Here is a 23,451-nt window from a genome sequence, read left to right as displayed (position 1 = left end):
TGCCTATAATTTTTAAAACAAGAAAAATGTAATACTTTGCCTAGTTTAAAGTTTTGAACGAAATTGCATCGAACTGCCCATAACCAATAAATTGTCTTTTTAATTCAAGCTATTCCTTGGGTTTAATGTGGGACTTGAAAATGTCACTGCTGTATTAAAATGCAGCCACCCCTCATTTTGCACTAATGTGTTCCTAAAAAAAAAACTTTCCCATAAACCTGTATTAAAGGGTAGGCAAGATTATTGACCTGAACTTTTTGCACTAAGAACTTTGGATTGGATTTGTTTATTATCATGTGAACTGAGGTACAGTGAAAAGTATTTTTTTTGCGAGCAGCTCAAACAGATCATTTAGTATATGAAAATAAAATAAGAAAATACATAATTTGGCTGTCTTGAGCCCAACCCATGGAATGTGAGCATTGTTGATAAGGCCAGCATTTGTTGCCCTTTCCTAATTACCCTTGAAATAAGTTGCTTGTTTGGCCATTTCAGGGTATTAAAGAGTTAACCACATTGCTGTGGGTCTACAGTCACATGTAGGCCAGACCAGGTGAGGACAGTAGATTTTCTTCCCTAAAGGACATTTGTGAACCAGATGGGTTTTTACTACAATCAATAGTCTTATGGTCATTATTACTGAGACTAGTTTTCATTTCAGATGTATTGATTGAATTAAAGTTCCATCAGCTGCCGTGGTCGGAATTGAACCCATGTCTTCAGAGCAATAGTCTGGGCCTCTGCATTACTGGTTCCAGCGATGTTACCATCTCCCCAAAAATCCTTTTACCAACTGAATAATTTACCAATTCTTTCTACTTAACTGCTGTTCAACACCTCTCCAGCCCACTGCTTCCCCCTCCTGATTCTCGAGCTCTTTGCTTTGTTGCTATATTTATCTGGTTATAAATATGGCAGTCAATATGGTGTCAGGAGAGGCGCATTGTATTTAAGATCAACAGAGTGAGCATACAAAATGGTTCTCGGAGTATGTGCAGTAACTGCTAAAACAAAAGTGGAGGCAGCGCAGTGCTGAAAACTTCCCCAGAAACAATTGGAATGTGCTTTAAATGGAGGATACCTGAATGCTGATTGAGCTAAACTGAAGACTTGGGGGAAAAAGTCAAACAATTTCAACCTGCTTCTGACTTGCCTTTGTGTATCTAACTCTGTGCTAACACCAGATGACTGAAGTACAAAATAATTGTTCTTTGATTACTGAACAAACTTCCTTTTGTGAGATGATGTTGGGAGCTGTGGGGCCGAGGTTAATAAAACAAAGATCAATGTTATCTGCATTTATACTTTCTTTTCTGATGTAGAATCATCCTGGTGTTAATTTTTATGATTTGGTCTTGTTGCAGTTGCCAGCTCCAGGTCTTGTTACGCTTGGAGATGTTCCAGCAGTTTCCATCGTTGCAGAGTGACCCTGAACAGTTGGAACAGCTTGTGGAAGAAGTGAGTATAGTGTTAGACATGAGACTGTGTACTTGGTCTGGGACCTCTGGCACAGAATGATGGGATGGAAGTTTCTATGGGTGATGTGAAATGAGTTTCTTAAATGTAATCAAATTACTTGTTGGCTTGAATCTAAATGTACAGCTGCTCCTGAAACTGAATTGGTAATCCTACTTAAAGGCCGCAGGGTTGCTGCAGTGGGTAATTGAAAAGCGCCTCTTTGTTGCAGTATGGTGTGATCTTCTGAAGAGTTTTGGAACAAAGTACGAGGCACTCCAGTCTACATCTAACTACCATGCCTCCCCTAAACTGTGTTCTATGATCTCGTACTAACGTTATTCATCAGCACAAAATTCACATGTCATTTTAAATAAAAATACATAGATTCAATTAATGGAAAAATATCCAATTCAGTCCCGTCAGAAATTAAGAGAGACATCATAACGTGAATGATGGGGATTTTGTCCATTTGATCTCGATGATGGCCAACGTGGCTTCAAAAATGCTTCTCTTGACGTGACGATTGGCACACTGTGGATTACTCTGGCTTTCTCTTCCGACCACATTCTTCCAGATTTGTCTTTGAACTTGCCTTGAACTGTTGAATACTGCCTTCTTGACTTGCGACCGTGGGTTTTTCTGTCAGACAGTAAATGTTAATAATTTTCTGTTCCAGGCGGTCACACCTTTCGCATTGGTTTTTGTCAAACCAGTCCTGGTTAAAACAATTGAAACCAATGGTTTGAACACAGGAATCTAGTACAGCTGATGCGTGATCTATGTGTGTGAATATTTTCCAAATTGTTTGTGAGCTGAACTTTCCTTTCTTCGGTTGGGCTGTTTTAGGGCCACGGCATTGATCCTCTTCCTTTTGAACTTTTGATTCTTGGTGCTAGGTGGACGTTCATCACCTATTGAATAAGTTGATTATCTGTCCAGCAGTCATAAGTCCAGTCACATGGAATCGAGTGATGTATAGATTAGAACTTTGACTTGAACAATTGCATAATCCAGTAGGTGCCAATGCTTTGATCTAGGGTGCCTCCATGAGATTTGTATTTATCCTTCTGGTGGAAACTGTTTTTTGTTATAATGAGGCGCATTTGTCAACAGGAGGACTCTATTTGCATAGAATTTTCCCAATGGTTCCTCTCCAGACACCAAAGTCACAGCCAATCCTGGCATTGAAGCCCCCAGAAGGATGACCTTTTCTTTTGGGGTGGCAGTTAGGACTTCCATCAAGGCAAGAGTAGGACTTAGGACTTTACATTAGCATCAGAGACGAGGATTGGGGCATAAGTGCTGCTGACAACGGCATATTGTTTACACCTGAGCTTTAGGTAAAGTGTTATGAGCCTGTCACTTATACAATTGAGGATTTCTAATAGTGCATCCAAGATTCTATTCTGGGTGGCAAAATGAACTCTATGGACATGAAGGTCATTGGCAGTCTTTTCCTTGCAGTAGGGGGTGGTGCAGTGGTTAAGACTGCCATCATGGCACCAGTGACCCAGGTTCAATTCCGACCTTGGGTGACTGTGTGGAATTTGCACATTCTCCCCGTGTCTGCGTGGGTTGAGGGAGGTAATGTCAATTTGGAATCTTGATAGTTCGTGATACGATTGCAGTTGTTCTTTCCAGGTGGCCATTCTTTAGATTATCTCAGTGTTATAACAGCTTGGTGTTCTGACATTCAACGGTGCGAAAATAGAGATTTGACTACAAAGATGGTGATCCCACAGAGTGTGCTTCCCCAGCCTATCTTTAGGTGCCTTTTCTAACCCCTTCCCGTTTTGGAATGATCAGTGGCACCCTGAACTAATCAAAGACACCTCTGTCAAAAACAGGTGACCAACAACCTTCATGCATCTGTCACCTGTGTGCAGGTTCTTGACTGGGGGCTTCCAGGTTCACAGCCCTGTCCTTGTCGCCAATTTCCCTTTGCCACAGGACTCGGCCAATGAACCGTGACAGAAACCAGAGTGTGACTTTCTTTAACACGGGTACCTTGAGGTACTGCAATTGTTCATACAATCTTTTTGGGTCGTTGGTCAGATTTCAGTGATGTGCCGAGCCAGTGACTGGGAGCACTTTGCCTCTGCAGCTGCCTTCTGCCATCGTAGCCAGAGAGATGCACAGTCTTCCTTCGCCTGTTCTGCCATTAAGGACTGAGTTGTAATTTTTAAATGTATTTTGATGCCTATGTTTGAAAGTCAAATATTCTTTCCAAAGCTGATCACTTGGTTTTTGCCTGCAGATAACAAATTTACTGCGCATCATATCTCTAACAAAGGACACCACATTCCTTGCACAGTTTCTGGAAGAAGAGATCTTAAACGAGTAAGTTCAGAACAATCTTTAAGCTTGAACATTCCAGAATATTCCAGTTTACATTTGCACATATACTTTAATTATCCTGCATGGGGGCCTTTCCTTGTGCCCATTTTCTCCTCTGGAGAACAAATTTATGCTGCAATATGCTTTCATGGTATTGACATTCCTCTCGTACCTTTCCCATTCTTCTGTGAATTTAGGCAGACGGGTTCTCATGTGCAATGTAATACTGGAGCCTCATCCCAATCTCCTGACATTCACTTTTAAAAAAAAAATAATTTTATTCAAATTTTCAACAAATTTTAACCAACAAAACAAAGAAAAATAGTAACCCCCCCCCCCCCCCCCCCCCCCCCGAAATACAAAAACAATAAATTAACAAAAATAATGAGCATGAAACCTCACACACCCATCCCCATAGCGAACAAGTAACCATCCCATTCCCCCCCCCAGGAAGTCTAGAAACGGCTGCCACTGCCGGAAGAACCCTTGCACCGACCCCCTTAGGGCAAACTTGACCCTCTCCAGTTTGATGAACCCAGCCATGTCGTTGATCCAGGATTCCGCGCTTGGGGGCTTCGCCTCCTTCCGCTGTAAGAGAATCCTGCGCCGAGCTACCAGGGACGCAAAGTCCAGAATACCGGCCTCTTTCGCCTCCTGCACTCCCGGCTCCAATGCTACCCCGAAACTGCGAGCCCCCAGCCCGACTCCACCCTGGAGCCAACCACCCTTGACGAGGTCCCCGCAACACCCCTCCAAAAGCCCTCCAACGCAGGACACGCCCAGAACATGTGGATGTGGTTTGCTGGGCTCCCCGAACAACTACCACACCTGTCCTCTCTCCCAAAGAACCGGCTCAGCCCTGTCCCAGTTATATGCCCCCTATGCAGCACCTTTAGTTGGATTAAACTAAGCCGCGCGCAAAAGGAGGAGGAATTCACCCTCCCCAAAGCATCCGCCCACGTCCCCTCATCGATCTCCTCTCCCAGCTCCTCCTCCCACTTCTCTTTCAGCTCTTCCACCGAGGCCTCTACCCCCCTCCTGCATCACTTGGTAGATTGCGGAGATCCACCCCTCACCGACCAACGTCCCCGAGAGCACCCTGTCCTGAAACCCCCTTGGCGGCAGCAGTGGAAACTCCGCCACCTGCCACCTAACAAACGCTCTAATCTGCATATACCTGAAGGTATTCCCTGGGGGAAGACCCCACCTCCCCTCCAACTCCTCTAAGGTCGCAAACTTCCCATCGAGAAAGAGGTCCCCCATCCGCCTGATACCTGCCCTGTGCCAGCTCAAAAACCCTCCGTCCATCCTCCCTGGTACAAACTGGTGGTTCCCCCGTATCGGGGACCAAACTGAAGCCTTCACCCCCCTATGCCGCCTCCATTGCCCCCAGATTTTGAGGGTAGCCACCACTACCGGACTCTTAGAATACCTTGCTGGGGGGAGCGGTAACGGCGCCGTCACCAACGCCTCTAGGCTCGTGCCCACACAGGACTCCGCCACCAACCTCTTCCATGCCGCCCCCTCCCCTTCCATCACCCACCTACGTATCATTGCCACGTTCGCAGCCCAGTAGTACCCACGCAGGTTGGGCAGCGCCAACCCGCCCACTTCCCGACCCTGCTCCAGGAATACCCTCCTCACCCTCGGGGTCTTCTGCACCCACACAAACCCCATAATACTCCTACTGACCCTCCTGATAGAAGCCTTCGGGATCATGATGGGTAGACACTGGAATAGGAACAGAAACCTCGGAAGCACCGTTGTTTTGACCGACTGGACCCTGCCCGCTAGGGAAAGTGGCAACACATCCCACCTCCTGAACTCCTCCTCCATCTGCTCCACCTGCTTCGTAAAGTTGAGCCTATGCAGGGCCCCCCAGCTCCTGACTATCTGGAACCCCAGGTATCCTCTCTGCCCTTTTCATCGGAAGCTCCACTATCTCTCTCTCCTGGTCCCCCGAATGCACCACGAACAGCTCACTCTTCTCCCCCCTCCCCCGGCACTATCCCCCTCCAGTTCCTCGATTCCCTCAGCGCCATGGCCAGGGGTTCGATCGCCAACGCAAACAGCACGGGAGAGAGGGGGCACCCCTGCCTCGTCCCCCGGTACAACCGATAGTTCTCCAACCTCCTCCCATTCGTCACCACACTCGCCACCGGGGCATCATACAACAGCCTCACCCACTTAATAAATCCCTCACCAAACCTGAACCTCTTCAAAACCTCCCAAAGGTATCTCCACTCCACCCTGTCAAAGGCCTTCTCCGCATCCATCGACGCCACTATCTCTGCCTCCCCGTCCACCGCCGGCATCATTATGACATTCCGCACATTAACGTTTAACTGCCTCCCCTTCACAAAACCCGTTTGATCCTCGTGAATAACCTGCGGCACCACATCCTCCACCCTCCTTGGCCAGCAGTTTCGCATCCACATTGAGGAGCAAAATCGGCCTATCTGATTCACACTGAAGGGGGTCCTTATCCCGCTTCAGAATCAATGAGATTAACTCCCTGGACATCATCGGGGGCAAAGCCCCCCCCCCCCCCCCCCCCCCCTTACCTCACTAGCAACGGGCCCAGCAGGTCTGAAAACTTCTTATGAAATTCAACCGGGAACCTATCTGGTCCCGGTGCCTTCCCTGACTGCATGCTCCCCATCGCATTAACCAGCTCCTCCAGCTCAACTGGTGCCCCCAGACCCCCCACCTGCTCCTCCTCCACTCGGGAACTCCAGCTTGCCCAAAAAGCGGTCCATTCCTCCCTCCTCCACTGGGGGCACTGACCGGTATAACTCCTCATAGAAGGTCCTAAACACTCCGCTAATGACCCTCGCACTCCGCACCAGACTCCCTCCTCCATCCCTAACTCCCCCTATCCCTCGCCGCCTCCTGCTTCCGGAACTGGTGCACCAGCATCCGACTCGCCTTCTCCCCGTATTCGTATACCGCCCCTTGCGCCCTCCTCCACTGCGCCTCTGCTTTCCCGGTGGTCAATACATCGAACTCCGCTTGGAGACTACGACGCTTCCTCAATAGCCCTTCTTCCGGGACCTCCGCGTACCTCCTGTCCAGCCTCACCACCTCTTCCACAAACCTCTCCCTCTCCCTTTTCTCGCCCCTCTCCCTATGTGCCCTGATGGAAATCAGCTCCCCCCTAACCACCGCCTTCAGCGCCTCCCAGACCACCCCCACCTGCACCTCCCCATTATCATTCATTTCTAAATACCCCTCGATGCACCTCCGGACCCGCCCGCATACCTCCTCGTCTGACAGCAGCCCCACCTCTAACCTCCACATCAGACGTTGGTCTCTCCCCTCCCCCAGCTCTAGATTCACCCAATGCGGGGCGTGATCTAAGATGGCTATCACCGAATATTCCGCGCCTACCACCCTCTGAGTCAACGCCCTGCTAAAGACAAAAAAGTCAATCCGGGAGTAAGCCTTGTGGACATGGGAGAAGAACGAGAATTCCCTAACCCCCGGCCTCGTAAACCTACAAGGATCCACCCCTCCCATCTGGTCCATGAACCCCCTCAGCACTGTGGCCGCCGCCGGCCTCTTACCCGTCCTGGACCTGGAGCGATCCAGTGCTGGGTCCAGCCCTGTATTGAAATCTCCCATTAACAAATCCCCCGTCTCAAGGTCTGGAATCCGGCCCAGCATACGCCGCATAAAGCATGCATCATCCCAATTTGAGGCGTACACATTAACTAGCACCACCCGTTCCCCCTGGAGCTTACTGCTCACCATCACATATCTGCCACAACTATTCACCACCACACTCGACGCCACAAACGACATACTCTTGCGCACCAAAATCGCCCCCCCCCCCCCCCCCCCCCGGTTCCTCGCATCCAACCCCGAATGGAACACTTGCCCAACCCACCCCTTTCTCAACCTTACCTGATCCGCCACCCTAAGGTGCGTCTCCTGGAGCATAGCCATATCCGCCCCCAGTCCCTTCAAATATGCGACCACCCGGGCCCGGTTGACCGGCCCATTCAGCCCCCTTACATTCCATGTGACCAGCCGAATCGGGAGGCTATTCACCCTCCCTCTCCGCCGGTCAGCGATAACTCTTCCTTGGCCAACCACGTGCCCGCAGTCCCCGCACGGCCCATTTCCCACAGTGGCAGATCCTCGTCCCGACCCCTCCTAATACCATAAGTTCCCCTTCGGCCCTTCCAGCAGCAACCCGGTACCACCACCCCCCTAGAGAGCCAGAGCCGGGATCGAACCTGGGACCTCGGCGTCATGGGGCATCAGGGCTAACCCACTGCGCCACCGTGCTGCCCTCCTGACATTCACTTAACTCGCACTTTCCATTTGGGATCATGGGTAATGATTAGGAGGTGGGAACACAAATTGTTTCTCCAGCTTGTCCTTCGCCATAGAATGCTGTGTCCAAATCATTCCCCCAGCTGAGATCAACTACCACTGGTTGGAAAAAAACAATCTGAGTGTTTGAGATCTTGGTGGCCTGGTGCTTTGTCGTACTGTATCTTTACCACTTGTACGTGATGAAATTTGAATTGTTAAATCAAAAATAAAATCTTGACCCATATGTTCTATAGTAGGTTTGGGAAAAGATGTGAGAGATACAAATAATAAACTGTGGCTGCTTCATTTACCTGTGTAAATGTAGTTCACTATTGGGGAAATATTTAAGGTAATGGGCAGGAGGTTTAGAGGTTGGAATCTGGAACTCATTGCCTAGAAGGGGGGTAAAGGCAAGGAACCCTCACAACTTGTATTTAGATGAGCACTTGAAATGACATCGCATACAAGGCCAAGTGCTGAAAAATTGGATTAAACTAGTTAGGTGATTGTGGCCAGCATGGATCCGGTGGGCCAAAGATCCACTTTCTGACTACGACTAAAATAACCTGGTTTGGTGTTGTAGAAAATACTGCAATAATTTCTAAAACTTGCCAAGTTTGTACAAGATTATTGGTTAGTTTATCATCTCCATTGAGTGGCTCTGTTATTGGATTGCATAGTATAAGAACAGACTATCTCCACTTAAATAATAGATTTTCTATTCAGTAAGTAAATATAAGCTTTTGGGTATGGAAGAGGTCCTACTGGGATTCAAACATCAAGCTTTCTCTGAGGAATGCTTGGTGTTAATACTGCACAGACATTGTGTATACTTTGTGATTTGGTGGAGTAGTAATTTTAACTGCAAGTTGCTGGATATTTATTTTTAGCCTGGCATAACTGTACTTGGGTTTTATTGATTAATGTGGTGGGTGCTAATATCAGGTCGTCACTTTTTTATATGAAATTAATTCAGGTGGTTTTTAACCATCTTATTTTTTTCAGGTATTTGCTCACCGTACCAAAAATATTGGGTGAGCTTTACTTTGGATTAGGACAGAATGTCCCAGAACGTCTGGCCTCAGTGCTTCCTGCTGACTTTTTAAGTGATGAATCCATGAGCCAGAAAACTGAATCGCCTGATGCCTCCCAGCTGGCTTCACCGACCACCAGTACAAACTTTGCAGGATGCGAAGGAGAACAGCTGGAAGAGCTACGCACCAGATCATCTCGAAAGAGAAGGTACCAGAGCCCTGTCTATTTCAATGTATATATGTTTTTGTTTCCTGCACGATGGGATGCATTGCTGTTACCTAGCTTATCTAGCACATTTAATTCAGTACTCTGGGACCCAAGGAGGGACACTTGAGCCAATAACCTTCGTCTTTGTGATCCTTTTAATCTGTTATCTCAAATTGCTTCAATCATGACTCCCACAATTGCAGGCCTGTTAGAAAAACAAGGGAACATGCTGGAGCATGTAGGTGGTATCTGTAGAGTTGGACCAGCTAACCCAGTTCATTGACCTCTTGCCAGTTTCCAAAATGTTCTGTTTTTATTTCCAATTACCAGCAGTCATAGTGTTTTGCTTTTTTGTGAGAACTGCTTTGCTATAGTGTTCTGTAGCCTATTCCAATCCAGGTTTAGAAAGATGGAGGACAGGATTCTCCGATAATATTGGCTGACACTTCAATGCAGTACCAAATTTCACAAGTAAATAATGGGTGGTGGAGCATTTCTGCAGTGCGTTGGACATAAAATATATGCATTTCTAAAGCCCTTTTATTAAAATTGTGCTCTTGTCGGTCAGAAAAGCACAAAGCATTTGACAGTTTAGAGGTACAAAATAGTCTTGGTTCCACCTAGAATTAAAGTTCCTTGATGCCCTCAGCTGAGTGTTGAAGGGGTGACATTTTCATTGCTACTGAATGACGGTACTCTGTTTTCCATAGAATTGACATATCAGCTGATTCAACTGGAATCAAGTCCTTGTATGCATGTTTTCTTTTCCTGAACAGTGCTGCTGTCAGCTTGGATGTCCTGGGTCCAACATGAAAGTTTGCAGTTTAACAATGCAAATCTGTAAAACCAGTGCTACCTATTACAAATTAGATCATGAACATATTCTAAGGATTGAAAAATATGGGTTAACGGTGTAAAATTAGCATTCGTTCCAGTAAACATAGCTATCATAAATGTGAGCATTCAAAATCCAGCCCTGTTTAAATACACTTCTATTTTAGGAGCCTTCCACTGACGAGGCATCGGAGCATGTCTGAGGTGTCCCATAATTTGCGACAAATTCAAATACCAAAAAAATCTATGAAACGGGTAAGTTGCTTGGGAGGAAATAACGTTGTTAATCTGTAATTACGAAAGCCTACTAGAATTGAGAACGGGGTGGTGGGTGCAAGGAAAAATAGTCCAGCTGAAATTGTAGAACTTGGTACGTGATAATTACAATAATCATTCTTCTCCAAGAAGATTTACTTTTCAAACAGCCCTGACAGCCACCAGAAGTGGTTGGTTCTTATTTACCAAATCAATATGATTCATGATTTTGAGCTTCTCTGCTCTTGAGAACGACTACCTAAACTTTTTCATTATCCAGATAACCAAAGTCTCTTGTTAAAGGCACCATTCTAGTTCAACTCTTTTGGGCCCTCAAAGGACTTGGCATTGGAATTGCTTTTTAAACTAAATTTAGAGTACCAATTCTTTTTTTCCCCCAATTAAGGGGCAATTTAGCATGGCCAATCCACCTACACTGTACGTCTTTGGGTTGTGGGGGTGAAACCCAAGCAGACACTGGGAGAGTATGCAAACCTCACACAGACAATGACCCAGGGCCGGGATCAACCCGGGACCATGGCACGTGAGGCACCAGTGTTTTTTCTTTAATGTTAGCGTACCCAATTTTTTGTTTCCAATTTAAGGGGCAATTTAGCGTGGCCAATCCACCTACCCCGCACATCTTTGGGTTGTGGGGGCGAAACCCGCGCAAACACTGGGAGGATATGCAAACTCCACATGGGACAGTGATCCAGAGCCGGGATCGAACCTGGGACCTCGGCACCTTGAGACAGCAATGCTAACCACTGTGCTACCAAGCTGCACAAGGCAGCAGTGTTAACCATTGCACCACCATGCCCCCCCCCCCCCCAATGAATTTCCATTCTAACCAATATTTTATTTTGGCACAACTTCCTTCCTTTTGTGCTCTATTTGATTTAATCAATTGATTGCCTGATTATTTATCCCAGTATTGTCACTGGATTTAATCAATGTATTGGCACCAATGTAGTTCCAAGAAAATTGACACTTCAGCAGATAAGCTCCACACTCCATATGATTTCCCCCACTGCGATTTCCCCCACTGCCACCTCAAATTGATCTTTGCACTCGGATCACTAGTGACAGATCTGTACCCAACAGTGTTTCACTCTCTTGTTATTCAGGTCAAAATACTTTCTGCGGATAACAGAAGATTGGCAGGACATTTCATTGCACTGCGGGATGTTTTTCACAGTTCAAATGGAGACAGCATAAATGTTTCACACTTTTTTGAAATTCAGTGCTCTGATTGAAAGTCTAGTTTTGATTTTGGTATTTTGCTATCCGAAATAGGCTAGACTAGAAATAGGTTAATCCTGGTACATGGCTGCATTTAATAAATTTTTGCTTGATATGGGCAACACGGTGGTATACTGGTTAGCACTCCCACCTCACAGTACCAGGGACCTGGGTTTGATTCCAATCTCAGGTGGCTGTCTGTGTGGAGTTTGCACATTCTCCCCATGTTTGCGTGGGATTCCTTTGGGTGCTCCAGTTTCCTCCCACAGTCCAAAGATGTGCAGGTTAGATGGACTGGCCATGCTATATTGCACCGAAGTGTCCAAAAGTTTGGTAGGGTTATGTGGTTGCAGGGATAGGGTGGGGGATTGGGCTTCTGTAGGGTTCTCTTTGAGAGTCGGTGCAGACTCGATGGGCCAAATGGCCTCCTGCACTGTCGGGATTCTATGACTATTCTATGATACTGCACTGATATCAATAGCTAAATGTCCAAAGCTCTAAATTCAATTTTGGCTTTTTTCGTGTTATTTTCTAGGTGGGTTAGTTTGCGAAACAGAAAGATTTATAAGTAACAAAATGGTTTGTTTGATTGAAGGCACAAGAATTTGTAAAGCAGTTAATGTCTGTATAAAGATCTATTACAGCAAGACGTCACTCACTGTGGAGATAAAGAATATCAGGAATATGGAAAGTTGACAGTGAACTTGGTATGGAGGGTGCTAGCTATGAAGAAAGGTTGAGTAGATTAGGATTGTTTTCATTCGAAGGACGGAGGTTGAGGGGGACCTAATTGAGGTCCTCAAAATTATGAGGTGTATGGACAGGGTGGATAGCTACAAGCTTTTTCCAAGAGTGGGGGTGTCAATTACAAGGGAACAGAGGGAAGTAGATCCTTGGACAATAGGCGTCAGGTTTAGAAAAAAGTTCTGGATGCCGGTGCAGGCTGGGAGGGCCGAAGATCCTGGGCAAGATTCCCCCCCCCCCCCCCCCCCCCCCCCCGGATGGGAGAATAGCGGGAGGGCCTCCTGACATATTTCTCACCCTCTTCCCCGAATCACTGCTCGCCGTTTTTTTATGGCGAATGGTGATTCTCCAGGGCCGGGCCTTCGCGCCATTTTCAACGCGGCAGCAAACACACCTGCTTGCTGCCGTCGTGAAACAGGCGTCAGATGCCCGTTTGGGACATCTGGGGGCCCGATTGGCACGGACTCACTCTTTTCCCTCCGCCCCGCAAGATTAAGCCGCCACGTCTTGTGGGGCGGCTGAGGGAAAAGACGGCAACTGCGCACGCGCGGTTTGGCGTTGTCCAACCTGCGCATGCGCGGTGACGTCATCGGCCGCGTCAGCCGGGTGACGCTTAGCGTGCGACCTTGACGACCGTCGTCAAAGCCGTGACGCACGGGGCTGTGCTCCTTGCCCCGCCCGAGGGGGAGAATCGGACCGGAAGTGGGCGTGAAGGCTGCCGTGGGTCAAGGCCTGTCCCACGGCAGCCTTTACGATTCTCCGCATTTGCATCAATAATGAGATGCAATTTGCCCAAGAACATTATTAGGGGTTTGGAGACATTGAGGTGTGAATGGCCATATCAAAAATAGCACAGTGGATAGCACTGTTGCTTCACAGCGCCAGGGTCCCGGGTTCGATTCCCGGCTTGGGTCACTGTCTATGCGAAGTGTGCATGTTCTCCCCGTGCCTGCGTGGGTTTCTTTCGGGTGCTCCGGTTTCCTCCCACAAATCCCGAAAGACATGCTCGTTAGGTGAATTGGACATTCTGAATTCTAGTGGCAACTAGGGGCTTTGCACAGTAACTTGATTGCAGTGTTAATGTAAGCCTACTTGTGACAATATAGAGTATTATTATATTAAAATCAAGGACCCCATATGCTTTTTAACAGTTCTGAGCTTGTCCTGCCCGTCCACCCCCAGGGCACTCTCTTCCTGCACCTTTTTAAATGTGCACTTTAGCTTATATTGCCACTTCTAATATTTCAAACCAAAATGGATCAGTTCTCCCGTTTATGTTAAATTTAATTTGCCAATTTCACTAGTCTGTCTTCCCAAAGTTTATTACCCTTATTGTATATAATAACCCTTATTAAGTATATAGAAAATAGGAGCAGGAGTTTGGCCCTTCAAGCCTGCTCTGCCATTCAATATGCTCTTGACTGAAATTCTATATTTCAAGGTCATACACCCGCACTCTTTCTCTTTCTCTCTCTCTCTCTCTCTCTCTCTCTCTCTCTCTCTCTCTCTCTCTCTCTCTCTTCTCTCCCCCCCCCCCCCCCCCCCCCCCCCCGTCCCCCCAACCCCTTAGTCTAGGAATCTATCTTATTTCCTTGCATATAAATATATTCAGTGATTTGACCTCCGTGGCCTTCTGTGGTAGAGAATTGCACGGGTTTACCACCCTGTGTGAGAAGTGGTTTCTCCTCATCTCGGTCCTAAATTTCCTACTCCATATTCTGAGATTATGATCTCCAATCGGAGGAAACCACATCCTTGCATCCAGTCTGTCTAGCCCTATCAGAAATGTATACATTTTAATAAGATCCCCCCTCATTCTTCTCAACTCCAGTGAATATAGGCCTCGTCGACCCAATGTCTCATACGATAATCCTTCCCCCAGGAATCAGTCTGGTGAACCTCTGAGCTCTCTGGCAGGTTTCTTGGGTAAGGAAAGCAAAATTGCACACAATGCTCCAGGTGTGGTGTCACCAAGGCCCTGTCCAGCTGCAGTAGGATTCTTGCTCCTGTACTCAGTCTTCTTGCAATGAAGGCCAACATATCCTTTGCTTTCCTAATTGCTGCTGTTCTTGCATGCTTGCCTTCAGTGACTGGTGCACCAGGGCACTCAATAACATTGTGGGGCTATTGTGTTGCACATGTCCTGTGCTGCATTTGTCTGGGAGAAGTATTTTATATGGTCCATTCTTCACTTGTGTTCACTCTGTTAACGCACAAAGAACAGTACAGCACAGGAACAGGTTCCTCGGCCCGCCAAGACTGCACCGATCATGATAAACAGTCTGCATTTCCTGGGTCCATATCCCTCTATTCCCATCCTATTCATGTATTCGTCAAGATGCCTCTTAAACGTCGCTATCGTATCTGCTTCCATCAACTCTCCTGGCAGCACGTTCTAGGCACTCGCCACACTTTTTTTTTTAAAAACTTGCATCGCACATCTCTGGAAACTTTACCCTCACACCTGTCCCCATGTAATTAACCTTTCCACCCTGAAAAAATGCATCTGACTGTCCGTGCCACTCAAAATTATGTAAACTTCCATCAGGTCGCTCCTGCAACCTCAGTCGTTCCAATGAAAACGATCCTAGTTTATCCAACATCTCTTAGCTAATACCGTCCAGACAAGGCAACATCCTGGGAAACCTATTCTGTACCGTCTCCAAAACATTCACATCCTGGTATTGTGGTGATTGCCAAACTCCTAGTTGTATTTACAACATCTATCCAGATTAATGTTTGACTTAAAGGAATGATTGTTTAAAATATGTGAACACGTGTAAAATATGTGAACACTTGTAACTTGTGTGGAAGTTTGAAAATTTCCAACTGTAGCTGGAATTGTACTGATGAAAAGTGTTTATTGTAGCAGGAAAACGTTCAGTCTCGGCTTCCCATCGCTGTTGAACAGGCAGTTCTGCCACCACCACCTTCACAAAAAGAAGTTCAAGGTACAATTAGATGATATTTATATTGTACTGTAGCATTTCTGATCCATATGTATTTAATATTGTGTCACTGAGTGCTGGAATCCATGTAGTTGGTTATGGAACAGCTAATGTCTCGGTTAGGACATAGTCTGGTCATTTAGATGATGCTCTCTCTTGAGCAGTTGCAAGGCTCAGCAATCTAACGTGTGAGGCAAATATATCAGCATTTATTGCAGATTAATTCCAAATTTGTTAGATTGCTGCTGTTTATTTCCCTTTTTCTGTTGTGCAGTTTCAGTATTGTAAAATTGGCTTTCTGCCACCGAGCTGATCCCTTTGTTCAATATCCTTTCTTAAAAGCCATCTAAGCCTCACATCACCATATCTGTGTCTGATCAGGTTTTTTTTTGCATCTGCCCCTTGCTCCATTGTACCATCACACTGTACTGGTGGTGGTAATGCTCCTACAATAGTACTGGATAGCAGGATTCTGACCCTGTGGCAATGTACATCCATATCAGGATGCCATGCATCTTTGGAGAGTTCATAGGGGAAGGAGGAACTGTTTTAAATAAGCTTGGTGAGTTGTTGGAGTGTAGATATGTGCTGTAGCCACATTATAGAAGGGGTGGATTTTGAGTCCAATGGCACCGATTAATTTCCAGCACGGTGCTGATGGCACACTACACTATTCAAGGACTTTACGAGCACGGTGGACAACAGGGAACTGGTGGATGTGGTGTATCTAGATTTCCAGAAGACATTCGACAAGGATAGAGGATTGGTTAACTAACAGAAAGCAAAGCGTGGGGGTAAATGGGTGTTTTTCTATTTGACGATCAGTGGCTAGTGGTGCGCCTCAGGGATCAGTGTAGGGACCACAATTGTTTACAATTTACATAGATGATTTGGAGTTGGGGTCTAAGTGTGATGAGTCAAAGTTCACAGATGATACTAAGATGAATGGGAGAGCAACGTGTGCAGAGGAAACAGTCTGCAGAGGGATATAGATAGTTTAAGTGAGTGGGCAAGGGTCTGGCAGATGAAGTACAACGTTGGTAAATGTGGGGTCATCCATTTTGGGAGGAACAACAGCAAAATGGACTATTATTTAAATGGTAAAAAATTGCAGTATGCTGCTGTGCAGAGGGACCTGGGTGTCCCTGTGTATTGATCACAAAACGTTGCTTTGCAGGTGCAGCAGGTAATTAAGAAGGCAAATGGAATTTTGTCCTTCCTTGCTAAAGCAATGGAGTTTAAAAACAGGGAGGTTATGTTGCAGCTGTATAAGGTGCTGGTGAGACCACACCTGGAGTACTGTGTACAGTTTTGGTCCCTTTATGGGCAGCATGGTAGCATGGTGGTTAGCATAAATGCTTCACAGCTCCAGGGTCCCAGGTTCGATTCCTGGCTGGGTCACTGTCTGTGCGGAGTCTGCACGTCCTCCCCGTGTGTGCGTGGGTTTCCTCCGGGTGCTCCGGTTTCCTCCCACAGTCCAAAGATGTGCGGGTTAGGTGGATTGGCCAGGCTAAATTGCCCTTAGTGTCCTAAAAAAATAAGGTTAATGGGGGTTGTTGGGTTACTGGTATAGGGTGGATACGTGGGCTTGAGTAGGGTGATCATTGCTCGACACAACATCGAGGGCCGAAGGGCCTGTTCTGTGCTGTACTGTACTGTTCTTTTCTTGATAATGGATGTACTGGCACTGGCAGGTATGCAGAGGAGATTCACTCAGTTGAGGGTTGGGAGTTGAGGGTTGGCTTATCAAGCGAGACTGAGTAGACTGGGACTATACTCATTGGAATTTGGGAGATTGAAGGGGGATCTTATCGAAACATGTAAAATTATGAAGGGAATAGATAAGATAGAAACAGGGAATTGTTTCCACTGGCAGGTGAAACTAGAGGGCATAACCTCAAAATAAGGGGGAGCAGACTTAGGACTGAGTTGAGGAGGAACTTCTTCACCCAAAGGATTGTGAATCTGGAATTTCCTGCTCAGTTGAGGCTACCTTGTTGAATATTTTTAAGGCAAAGCTGGATAGACTTTTTAACTGTAAAGGAATTAAGGATTACAGTGAGCAGGCGGGTAAGTGGAGTCGAGTCCACAAAAAGATCAGCCATTATCTTATTGAATGGTGGCACAGGCTCAAGGGGCCACATAGCCTACTCCTGTTCCTTGTTCTTATGCCGTTGTGATGTTGAATTGAGGCTTCACCTGTCTGCTCTGCTTTCAGTCTTGTGTTCTTTTATACACTCCAACTCTTCTTTAAGTCTCACTCTTTTATACATCTCGGCTCTACTCAGTCTCGCGCTCTTTTATATTCCCCGGTTCTGCTTTAAGTCTTGCTCTTTTATGCGCATAATTTGTAACCTCAGGACGTCCCGCTGTGTTTTACAGTCAATTAAGTGTTTTTAAAGTGTCGCCAGTATTGTAATTCAGGAATTGATATCGCTAATTTTCTCCCACAGACAGCAATGTAGTGGTAAACCCATTATCTCTTTTAGTGATATTTGAGGGATAAATGTTAGCTACGGTGATGTGGATAACTCCACTTTGCCAAAATAGCGCCATGGGATCTTTTGCAGCAGCTTGAGAGAGTGAATTTAACATCTTGACTGAAAGATGTAATCTCCAACAATGCAGCGCTTTCTCACTGCTGCACAGAACCCTCCATCTAGAATTTTTGTTCTGGTCTCCGAGTTGAGCTTGAGCCATCAACCTTTTGACTCGGGCAGATGAGCTACACTTTAACCACAGCTGGCATTATTTGCCACCAGCAATGTCATTTTGCTCATGAGAGAAGTAATTCAGAGACTGCCAAGTTCAGGCCAATGGAAATGTATCCCAAAGGAATTGATCCTTTCAGGGAGAGAAGAAAACTGGCAATATTGAATACTGCAGTGTCTGTCCGTGGTGTATAAAATAAATTGCATGAGTTATTCTGTCAGACCTCTTTGGTTTTGCCACCGTTCCAATAATCTTGTCCCTCTATTTTTCACCCCCTTTAGAGGTTACTAAAGTGAGAAGGAATCTGTTTAATCGTGAAATCTTGTCTCCGAGAAAAAAGTCGAAGATGCCAAAAAGCTACTCTGAATCAGTTGTCGAGGGAGTGAGACACCTGCACTGTGAAGAAATAAACAATAAAGGTTTTTACATTATTAAATTAATACATGTAGTTGTGTTGTTGAAGTGACCACATTTAAATATTCTGGCCTAAATATTGCTGCTGTGCACAAAGATTCCCCTGACCCGTTACTGTTATGCATTTCTTCCAGGATCTTCCGATTCCAGATATTAAATAAATGAGCAGTGCAGCATAACATTGGAGCAGAGTAGAGTTTGGGGAAAGAGGGCCAGCCCCTTTTTTATGACACCAACTGTGGTATTCTGTCTGGTAGGGTTAAAGGTACAGGGCTGGATTCTCCGCAGCCCCGCGCTGAAATCGCGGCCGGAGCGGGGGCTGAGAATTCACTTTCACGCCATAATCAGGCGGCAATTCTCCGGGACCCGAAAATCGGCGTGACTGTGGAGTACGGCGCGCGGCTGGGAGCCCATTGACAGAGGCCCACCCAGCAAACCTACGCTCCTGACCTGCTGAGTTCCCGACGGCGTGGAACTAACCGGTCGGGTCGGGATGCTGGTGTCATGGCTGCGGATCTGGTCTGCGGCCGCCCTGGATGGGGGCGGGGGAATCTGACACCGGGGGGGGGGGGGGGGGGGGGGGGGGGCTCATTTTTCCGTCATGGAGCTCGGCCCGGCCACTGGAGGCCGCGCCGTGCGTATGCGCAGCTACAAACTGGAAATGCGTGGGCCCGTATCCGAAGCTAAAGCTGCGAGATTTACTCAGAGTCCCTGCTAGCTCAACTTGTTTCTCGGAATTTCTGGAGTAAAACTCCACCGTTTTTATGCCGGCATGGGGAAATAGTCCCATTTTGGGAGAATCCAGCCCACAGTCCGAGTGTGGGTTGGTGATTGACTGAGGTGAGTGTTTGAGGGGCTAATTTTGGGGATGGTTCAGCTGTGGAGTTAATCAGGCGTTAGGCCAGGTTCTAACATTTCCTGGATTACTATCCCAAGCCTCAGACTCTGAGCTAGAGTCGGCAGCCTTCGCGGAGGGACCCAGGGATCAGGGTATTACCCATTAGAAGTTTAAACTTGCTGAGCAATCTCCACATTGGTCCGCATATCAGGACTTCCACAGGTACCCAACACGCATCTTCCTCCGTACATCCTTTCTCCAATGGTCTGAAGGATTTGAGGCATTGTCTGCTTACTCATTTTGCCATTGCCTGTGGCTATGATTGCGCTGACTCCTAAACGTCATCCCACTTTTCAAAAGGTGCACTTTTGTAGAAAGGCGTGATAGTGGTCTTTAACCAGATGAAAATCTAGATGTTAACCCCCTGTATAACACTAGAAATTTTGGGCTGCTCATTTCAGATCATTTTTTTTTTCTCCTCCTTTTGGTGCTGATTCTTATTTGGGTACAATTGCAGAGTTTTGTTTAACCTTCTGGTACCTCTGCCATACAACTGATGCAGTCAACGGTAGGCTGTTTGACAATATGTTTGGTATCTGTGTACTCTTGTTCCCATGATGTGGAGATGCCGGCGTTGGACTGGGGTGAGTACAGTAAGAAGTCTTACAACACCAGGTCCAACATGTTTTGTTTCAAACACTAGCTTTCGCAGCACTGCTCCTTCCTCACCTGAGTCTTTTTGTCATGTGTTTTTCTTTTAAACTAATAAATATTCTTTATTAATTGATCACAAAATTACTAGGCTGTTCCTCCCTGGTTTGCATATCGTTTCTCAAAGTATATCAAATAAAAATGTACACAACTGGGAATCTGTCTTCCAAATTACCTTTCTGGGTTTTGGGATACCCTCGCAGTTAGCATTAGTGACGTTCTTAACATGAGTCATTTTGGTTAGCTTTACAAAGGGTCTCAAATCTAGATTGATAAAGTAATATAAGTTGAATATATTTGCCTTTTTAGGTCATCGGAGGTTACTGACCAGGAAGGTGACTGAAACACCACTTCACAAACAAGTGTCACATCGGCTCCTGGACAAACAGATTAGAGGGAGGTATGTGACCATATACAGAATGAAATATAATTCTCTTTCTATTCCCTGTTAGAATGCATTGTGGAAACTTTAGTAATTAAAAAACATATTGAGGAATAGGTTTCGCTTTAGATATATCAGCAACCTTGTCTGAAAATTAAACTTCCATGTTTGTTTTCTGGCAGGTGCTCGGAGACTGACTCTGATATTAGTATTGTAAAAGAATCTCCAGAAAGAACTCTCTTTGCTGGTAAGTCATTATGTGATGGATTAAGTATTTCAGGTACTGTTACTGCACTTCAGATTCACTAAATTGAATTTCACAAACTGACGATGTTAAATCATGAAATTAAAGTGAAAATGCGACAAAACAGATGGGGCAAGGGAAATTATTTTTACAAAGCAAGTTATGATCTGGAATGCACTGCCTAAATGAGTGGTGGAAGTGGATTCAATAGTAAATGGTGTAGGATAAATATTTGAAGGAAAAAGTTTTGCAGATCCGGAGAAAGATCAGGGGTGTCAACTTAATTGGGTAGCTCTTTCGAAGAGCCAGCACCAACAGTGGGCCAAATGGCCTCCTGTGCTGTCTACATGATATTATGAAATATAAATCAAGGACCAATGATTTGCTACTGAAATTAAAAAGCTGGCTACCTTGGGGGGGTATCTAGATTGAAATGCATTCTCAAGTGGGTGATCCAGTTCAGAGAAACCATATTATTGGCCATGTGAACCCACAATATTAATTTCAAAGTCGGATCAGCCAAGTGACCAAGAAAGCATAATTAGCAAAGAAATATGGGGTGGCACGGTGTCGCAGTGGTTAGCACTGCCCGGTGGGGTTTGCATATTCTCCCCATGTCTGCGTGGGTCTCACCCCCACAACTCAAAGATGTGCCGGGTAGGCAGATTGGCCACGCTAAATTGCGCCTTAATTGGAAAAAGAATTGGTACTCTAAATTTAATTTAAAAAAACAAAGCAAAGAAATATAAAAACAGTGTGAATGCATTATTTTGCCTGGTGTATTAGTCCAGACAGTACGGGAGTTCACAATGCAGCTTTGTTTAGCAGCAGAAATCCTGCATAAGTGTCCGACCATATAGTTTGAATGTCCGAGTGAAAATTAAAAGCCATTTTTTTGTGTGAAATTATTCCAAAAACATTAAATAGGAAATTACTTGGTTCAACATTGCAAGAGTTCTCTCTTCCTTATCTAGTTATTTTTATTTTGTGTGCAGACTCAAATCTGAGGAGGAGCCCACACATCAGGAAATCTCTTACCAGGAGTCATTCTAGTTCCTTTTACTCTGGTTCGCGTTCAATGTCTCGGAGTTTGGAGCGAGTCCAGTCATTGTCACATATACAGGCAGGGAAAGCAAAAAAAGCAGGTAAACAAAATTACAAATTACTTCTAAGACGCAATCACTGCTACATATATTCATGTGGCATTTGAAAAGTGGGTGAGATTTTTTTGCTCATCCTCTGGCCAAAAGTTCAGAAAGCCTTGGGTTTGCTGAAGTTTATTTTAAGAGGCCATAATCAAGTCTCCCTCAAGTTTAAATTTTGGAACATTCTTTTTTTAAAAAAAAAGTAATTATCAAACAGTAAGTTGTGAATTTTGCCATATGCGCCACCTTCCCTTTGATACAGTTGTGCATCTTGCCAGCCATTTTTCTATCAACCTGACTGTTCACGCTGGTGGTTATTTAATAATTGGCATCTGAACCTGTTTCTGACCTGACATCAATGTGAACATGACAAGCAGGACCACTGGATCAAGTGGGGACCGAGGTTGGTCATTGCACTGCATAGTTCAGGGATCCTGAGGATAATTGTATATCTGTCCAGCTAACTCCGGATGTACCGAGAATGGACAAAATGCCTTTACCTGCCAAACCCCTGAGATCACTCTATGCTTAACAATTTTTCAACGGAAATCATTGCCATCTGTTTTATTAAAAATGTGCACTGGGACATGGCCAAGAAGCTCGGGACATGGGTAGCGTCGATAATATTTTTAACTGACTCCGAAGGATGTGGATTTTCAGGCACAATCTATGATGGCAGACTAATGCAATTTTGAAAACGTTCCATTGTATTATTAGTGTTATCCTTCAATTTGTGAAAGGGAGGGCTCATCTATTGGTCAAGGTGGATGTCAGAAATAGCAAATAAATATCCACCAGTATGATGGCCAGAATTAGTCTCTGAACCAGGACCACCAGATTACAAGGTGGTAAATAGTCTCAACTGTATGAAGGTGGCACAACTTACTATATAATAAACATTACTACGGGCAGCATGGTGGCCCAGTGGTTAGCACTGCTGCCTCACGGCGTTGAGGTCCAAGGTTCGAACCCGGCTCTGGGTCACTGTCCTTGTGGAGTTTGCACATTCTCCCCGTGTTTGCATGGGTTTCGCCCCCACAACCCAAAAATGTGCAGGGTAGATGGATTGGTCACGCTAAATTGCCCCTTAATTGGAAAAAAAGAATTGGATATACTAAATTTATTAAAAATAAACATTACTTGTGCTTCAAAGTAGATCAATTGATGTATTGAGACAAGGCATTAGATAATCGTAAATCTTTAGTATTGTCAATTCGGTGTTCAAACTTTGTGTGTGCTAAAAGTGAATATTTTTACTGCACTTGATTAACTTAGTCCCTTCCCTTTAGACAATCAAATCATCCGGTCTCCAAATCGACTTCTTTTTGGTGCTGTACTTGGGCTCGTCAGTCCTAAAGAGAAACAGTCATCAAAGGGTTACTGCTCAGATTCGGAGAGCTTATCTGTAGTTCAGGTATGATGAAACTTAACAATTTTAATTGAGGTGAAGAAAATAAAATCAGTTGTGCTATTGAAAGAAAAAATGATGAACGAAATGGGCTTCTCCTCTCCCTCTTTCTCGCTCACTTTTTTGTCTTGCAGTACGGATCAATCTTATGCTAAATATTTGATTCAGAAGATCATTATTTATTTTTGTGAATGGGAACATTTTGAAACTTAAT

General features: G+C 45.5%; 1 protein-coding gene across 2 annotated transcripts in view; it reads left to right on the top strand.

Annotated features, from left to right (window-relative positions):
- The window catches only part of ticrr (TopBP1-interacting, checkpoint, and replication regulator), a 45,219-nt gene that overhangs the window by 10,730 nt on the left and 11,038 nt on the right, over positions 1–23,451 (top strand). For both annotated transcript variants that reach the window (XM_038812931.1, XM_038812930.1), the window contains exons 10-19: positions 1,365–1,458; positions 3,716–3,798; positions 9,124–9,360; positions 10,362–10,449; positions 15,305–15,386; positions 18,377–18,514; positions 20,368–20,458; positions 20,623–20,687; positions 21,680–21,829; positions 23,119–23,243. In XM_038812931.1, coding sequence (XP_038668859.1) covers positions 1,365–1,458; positions 3,716–3,798; positions 9,124–9,360; positions 10,362–10,449; positions 15,305–15,386; positions 18,377–18,514; positions 20,368–20,458; positions 20,623–20,687; positions 21,680–21,829; positions 23,119–23,243 — 1,153 coding nt within the window. The remainder of the gene's footprint in view (positions 1–1,364; positions 1,459–3,715; positions 3,799–9,123; positions 9,361–10,361; positions 10,450–15,304; positions 15,387–18,376; positions 18,515–20,367; positions 20,459–20,622; positions 20,688–21,679; positions 21,830–23,118; positions 23,244–23,451) is intronic.

The sequence above is a fragment of the Scyliorhinus canicula genome, chromosome 12 (assembly GCF_902713615.1).
Source record: "Scyliorhinus canicula chromosome 12, sScyCan1.1, whole genome shotgun sequence".
NCBI lineage: Eukaryota > Metazoa > Chordata > Chondrichthyes > Carcharhiniformes > Scyliorhinidae > Scyliorhinus > Scyliorhinus canicula.
The sequence above is the reverse complement of the archived record's forward strand: the minus strand, read 5'-3'. Positions and strand labels throughout refer to the sequence as shown.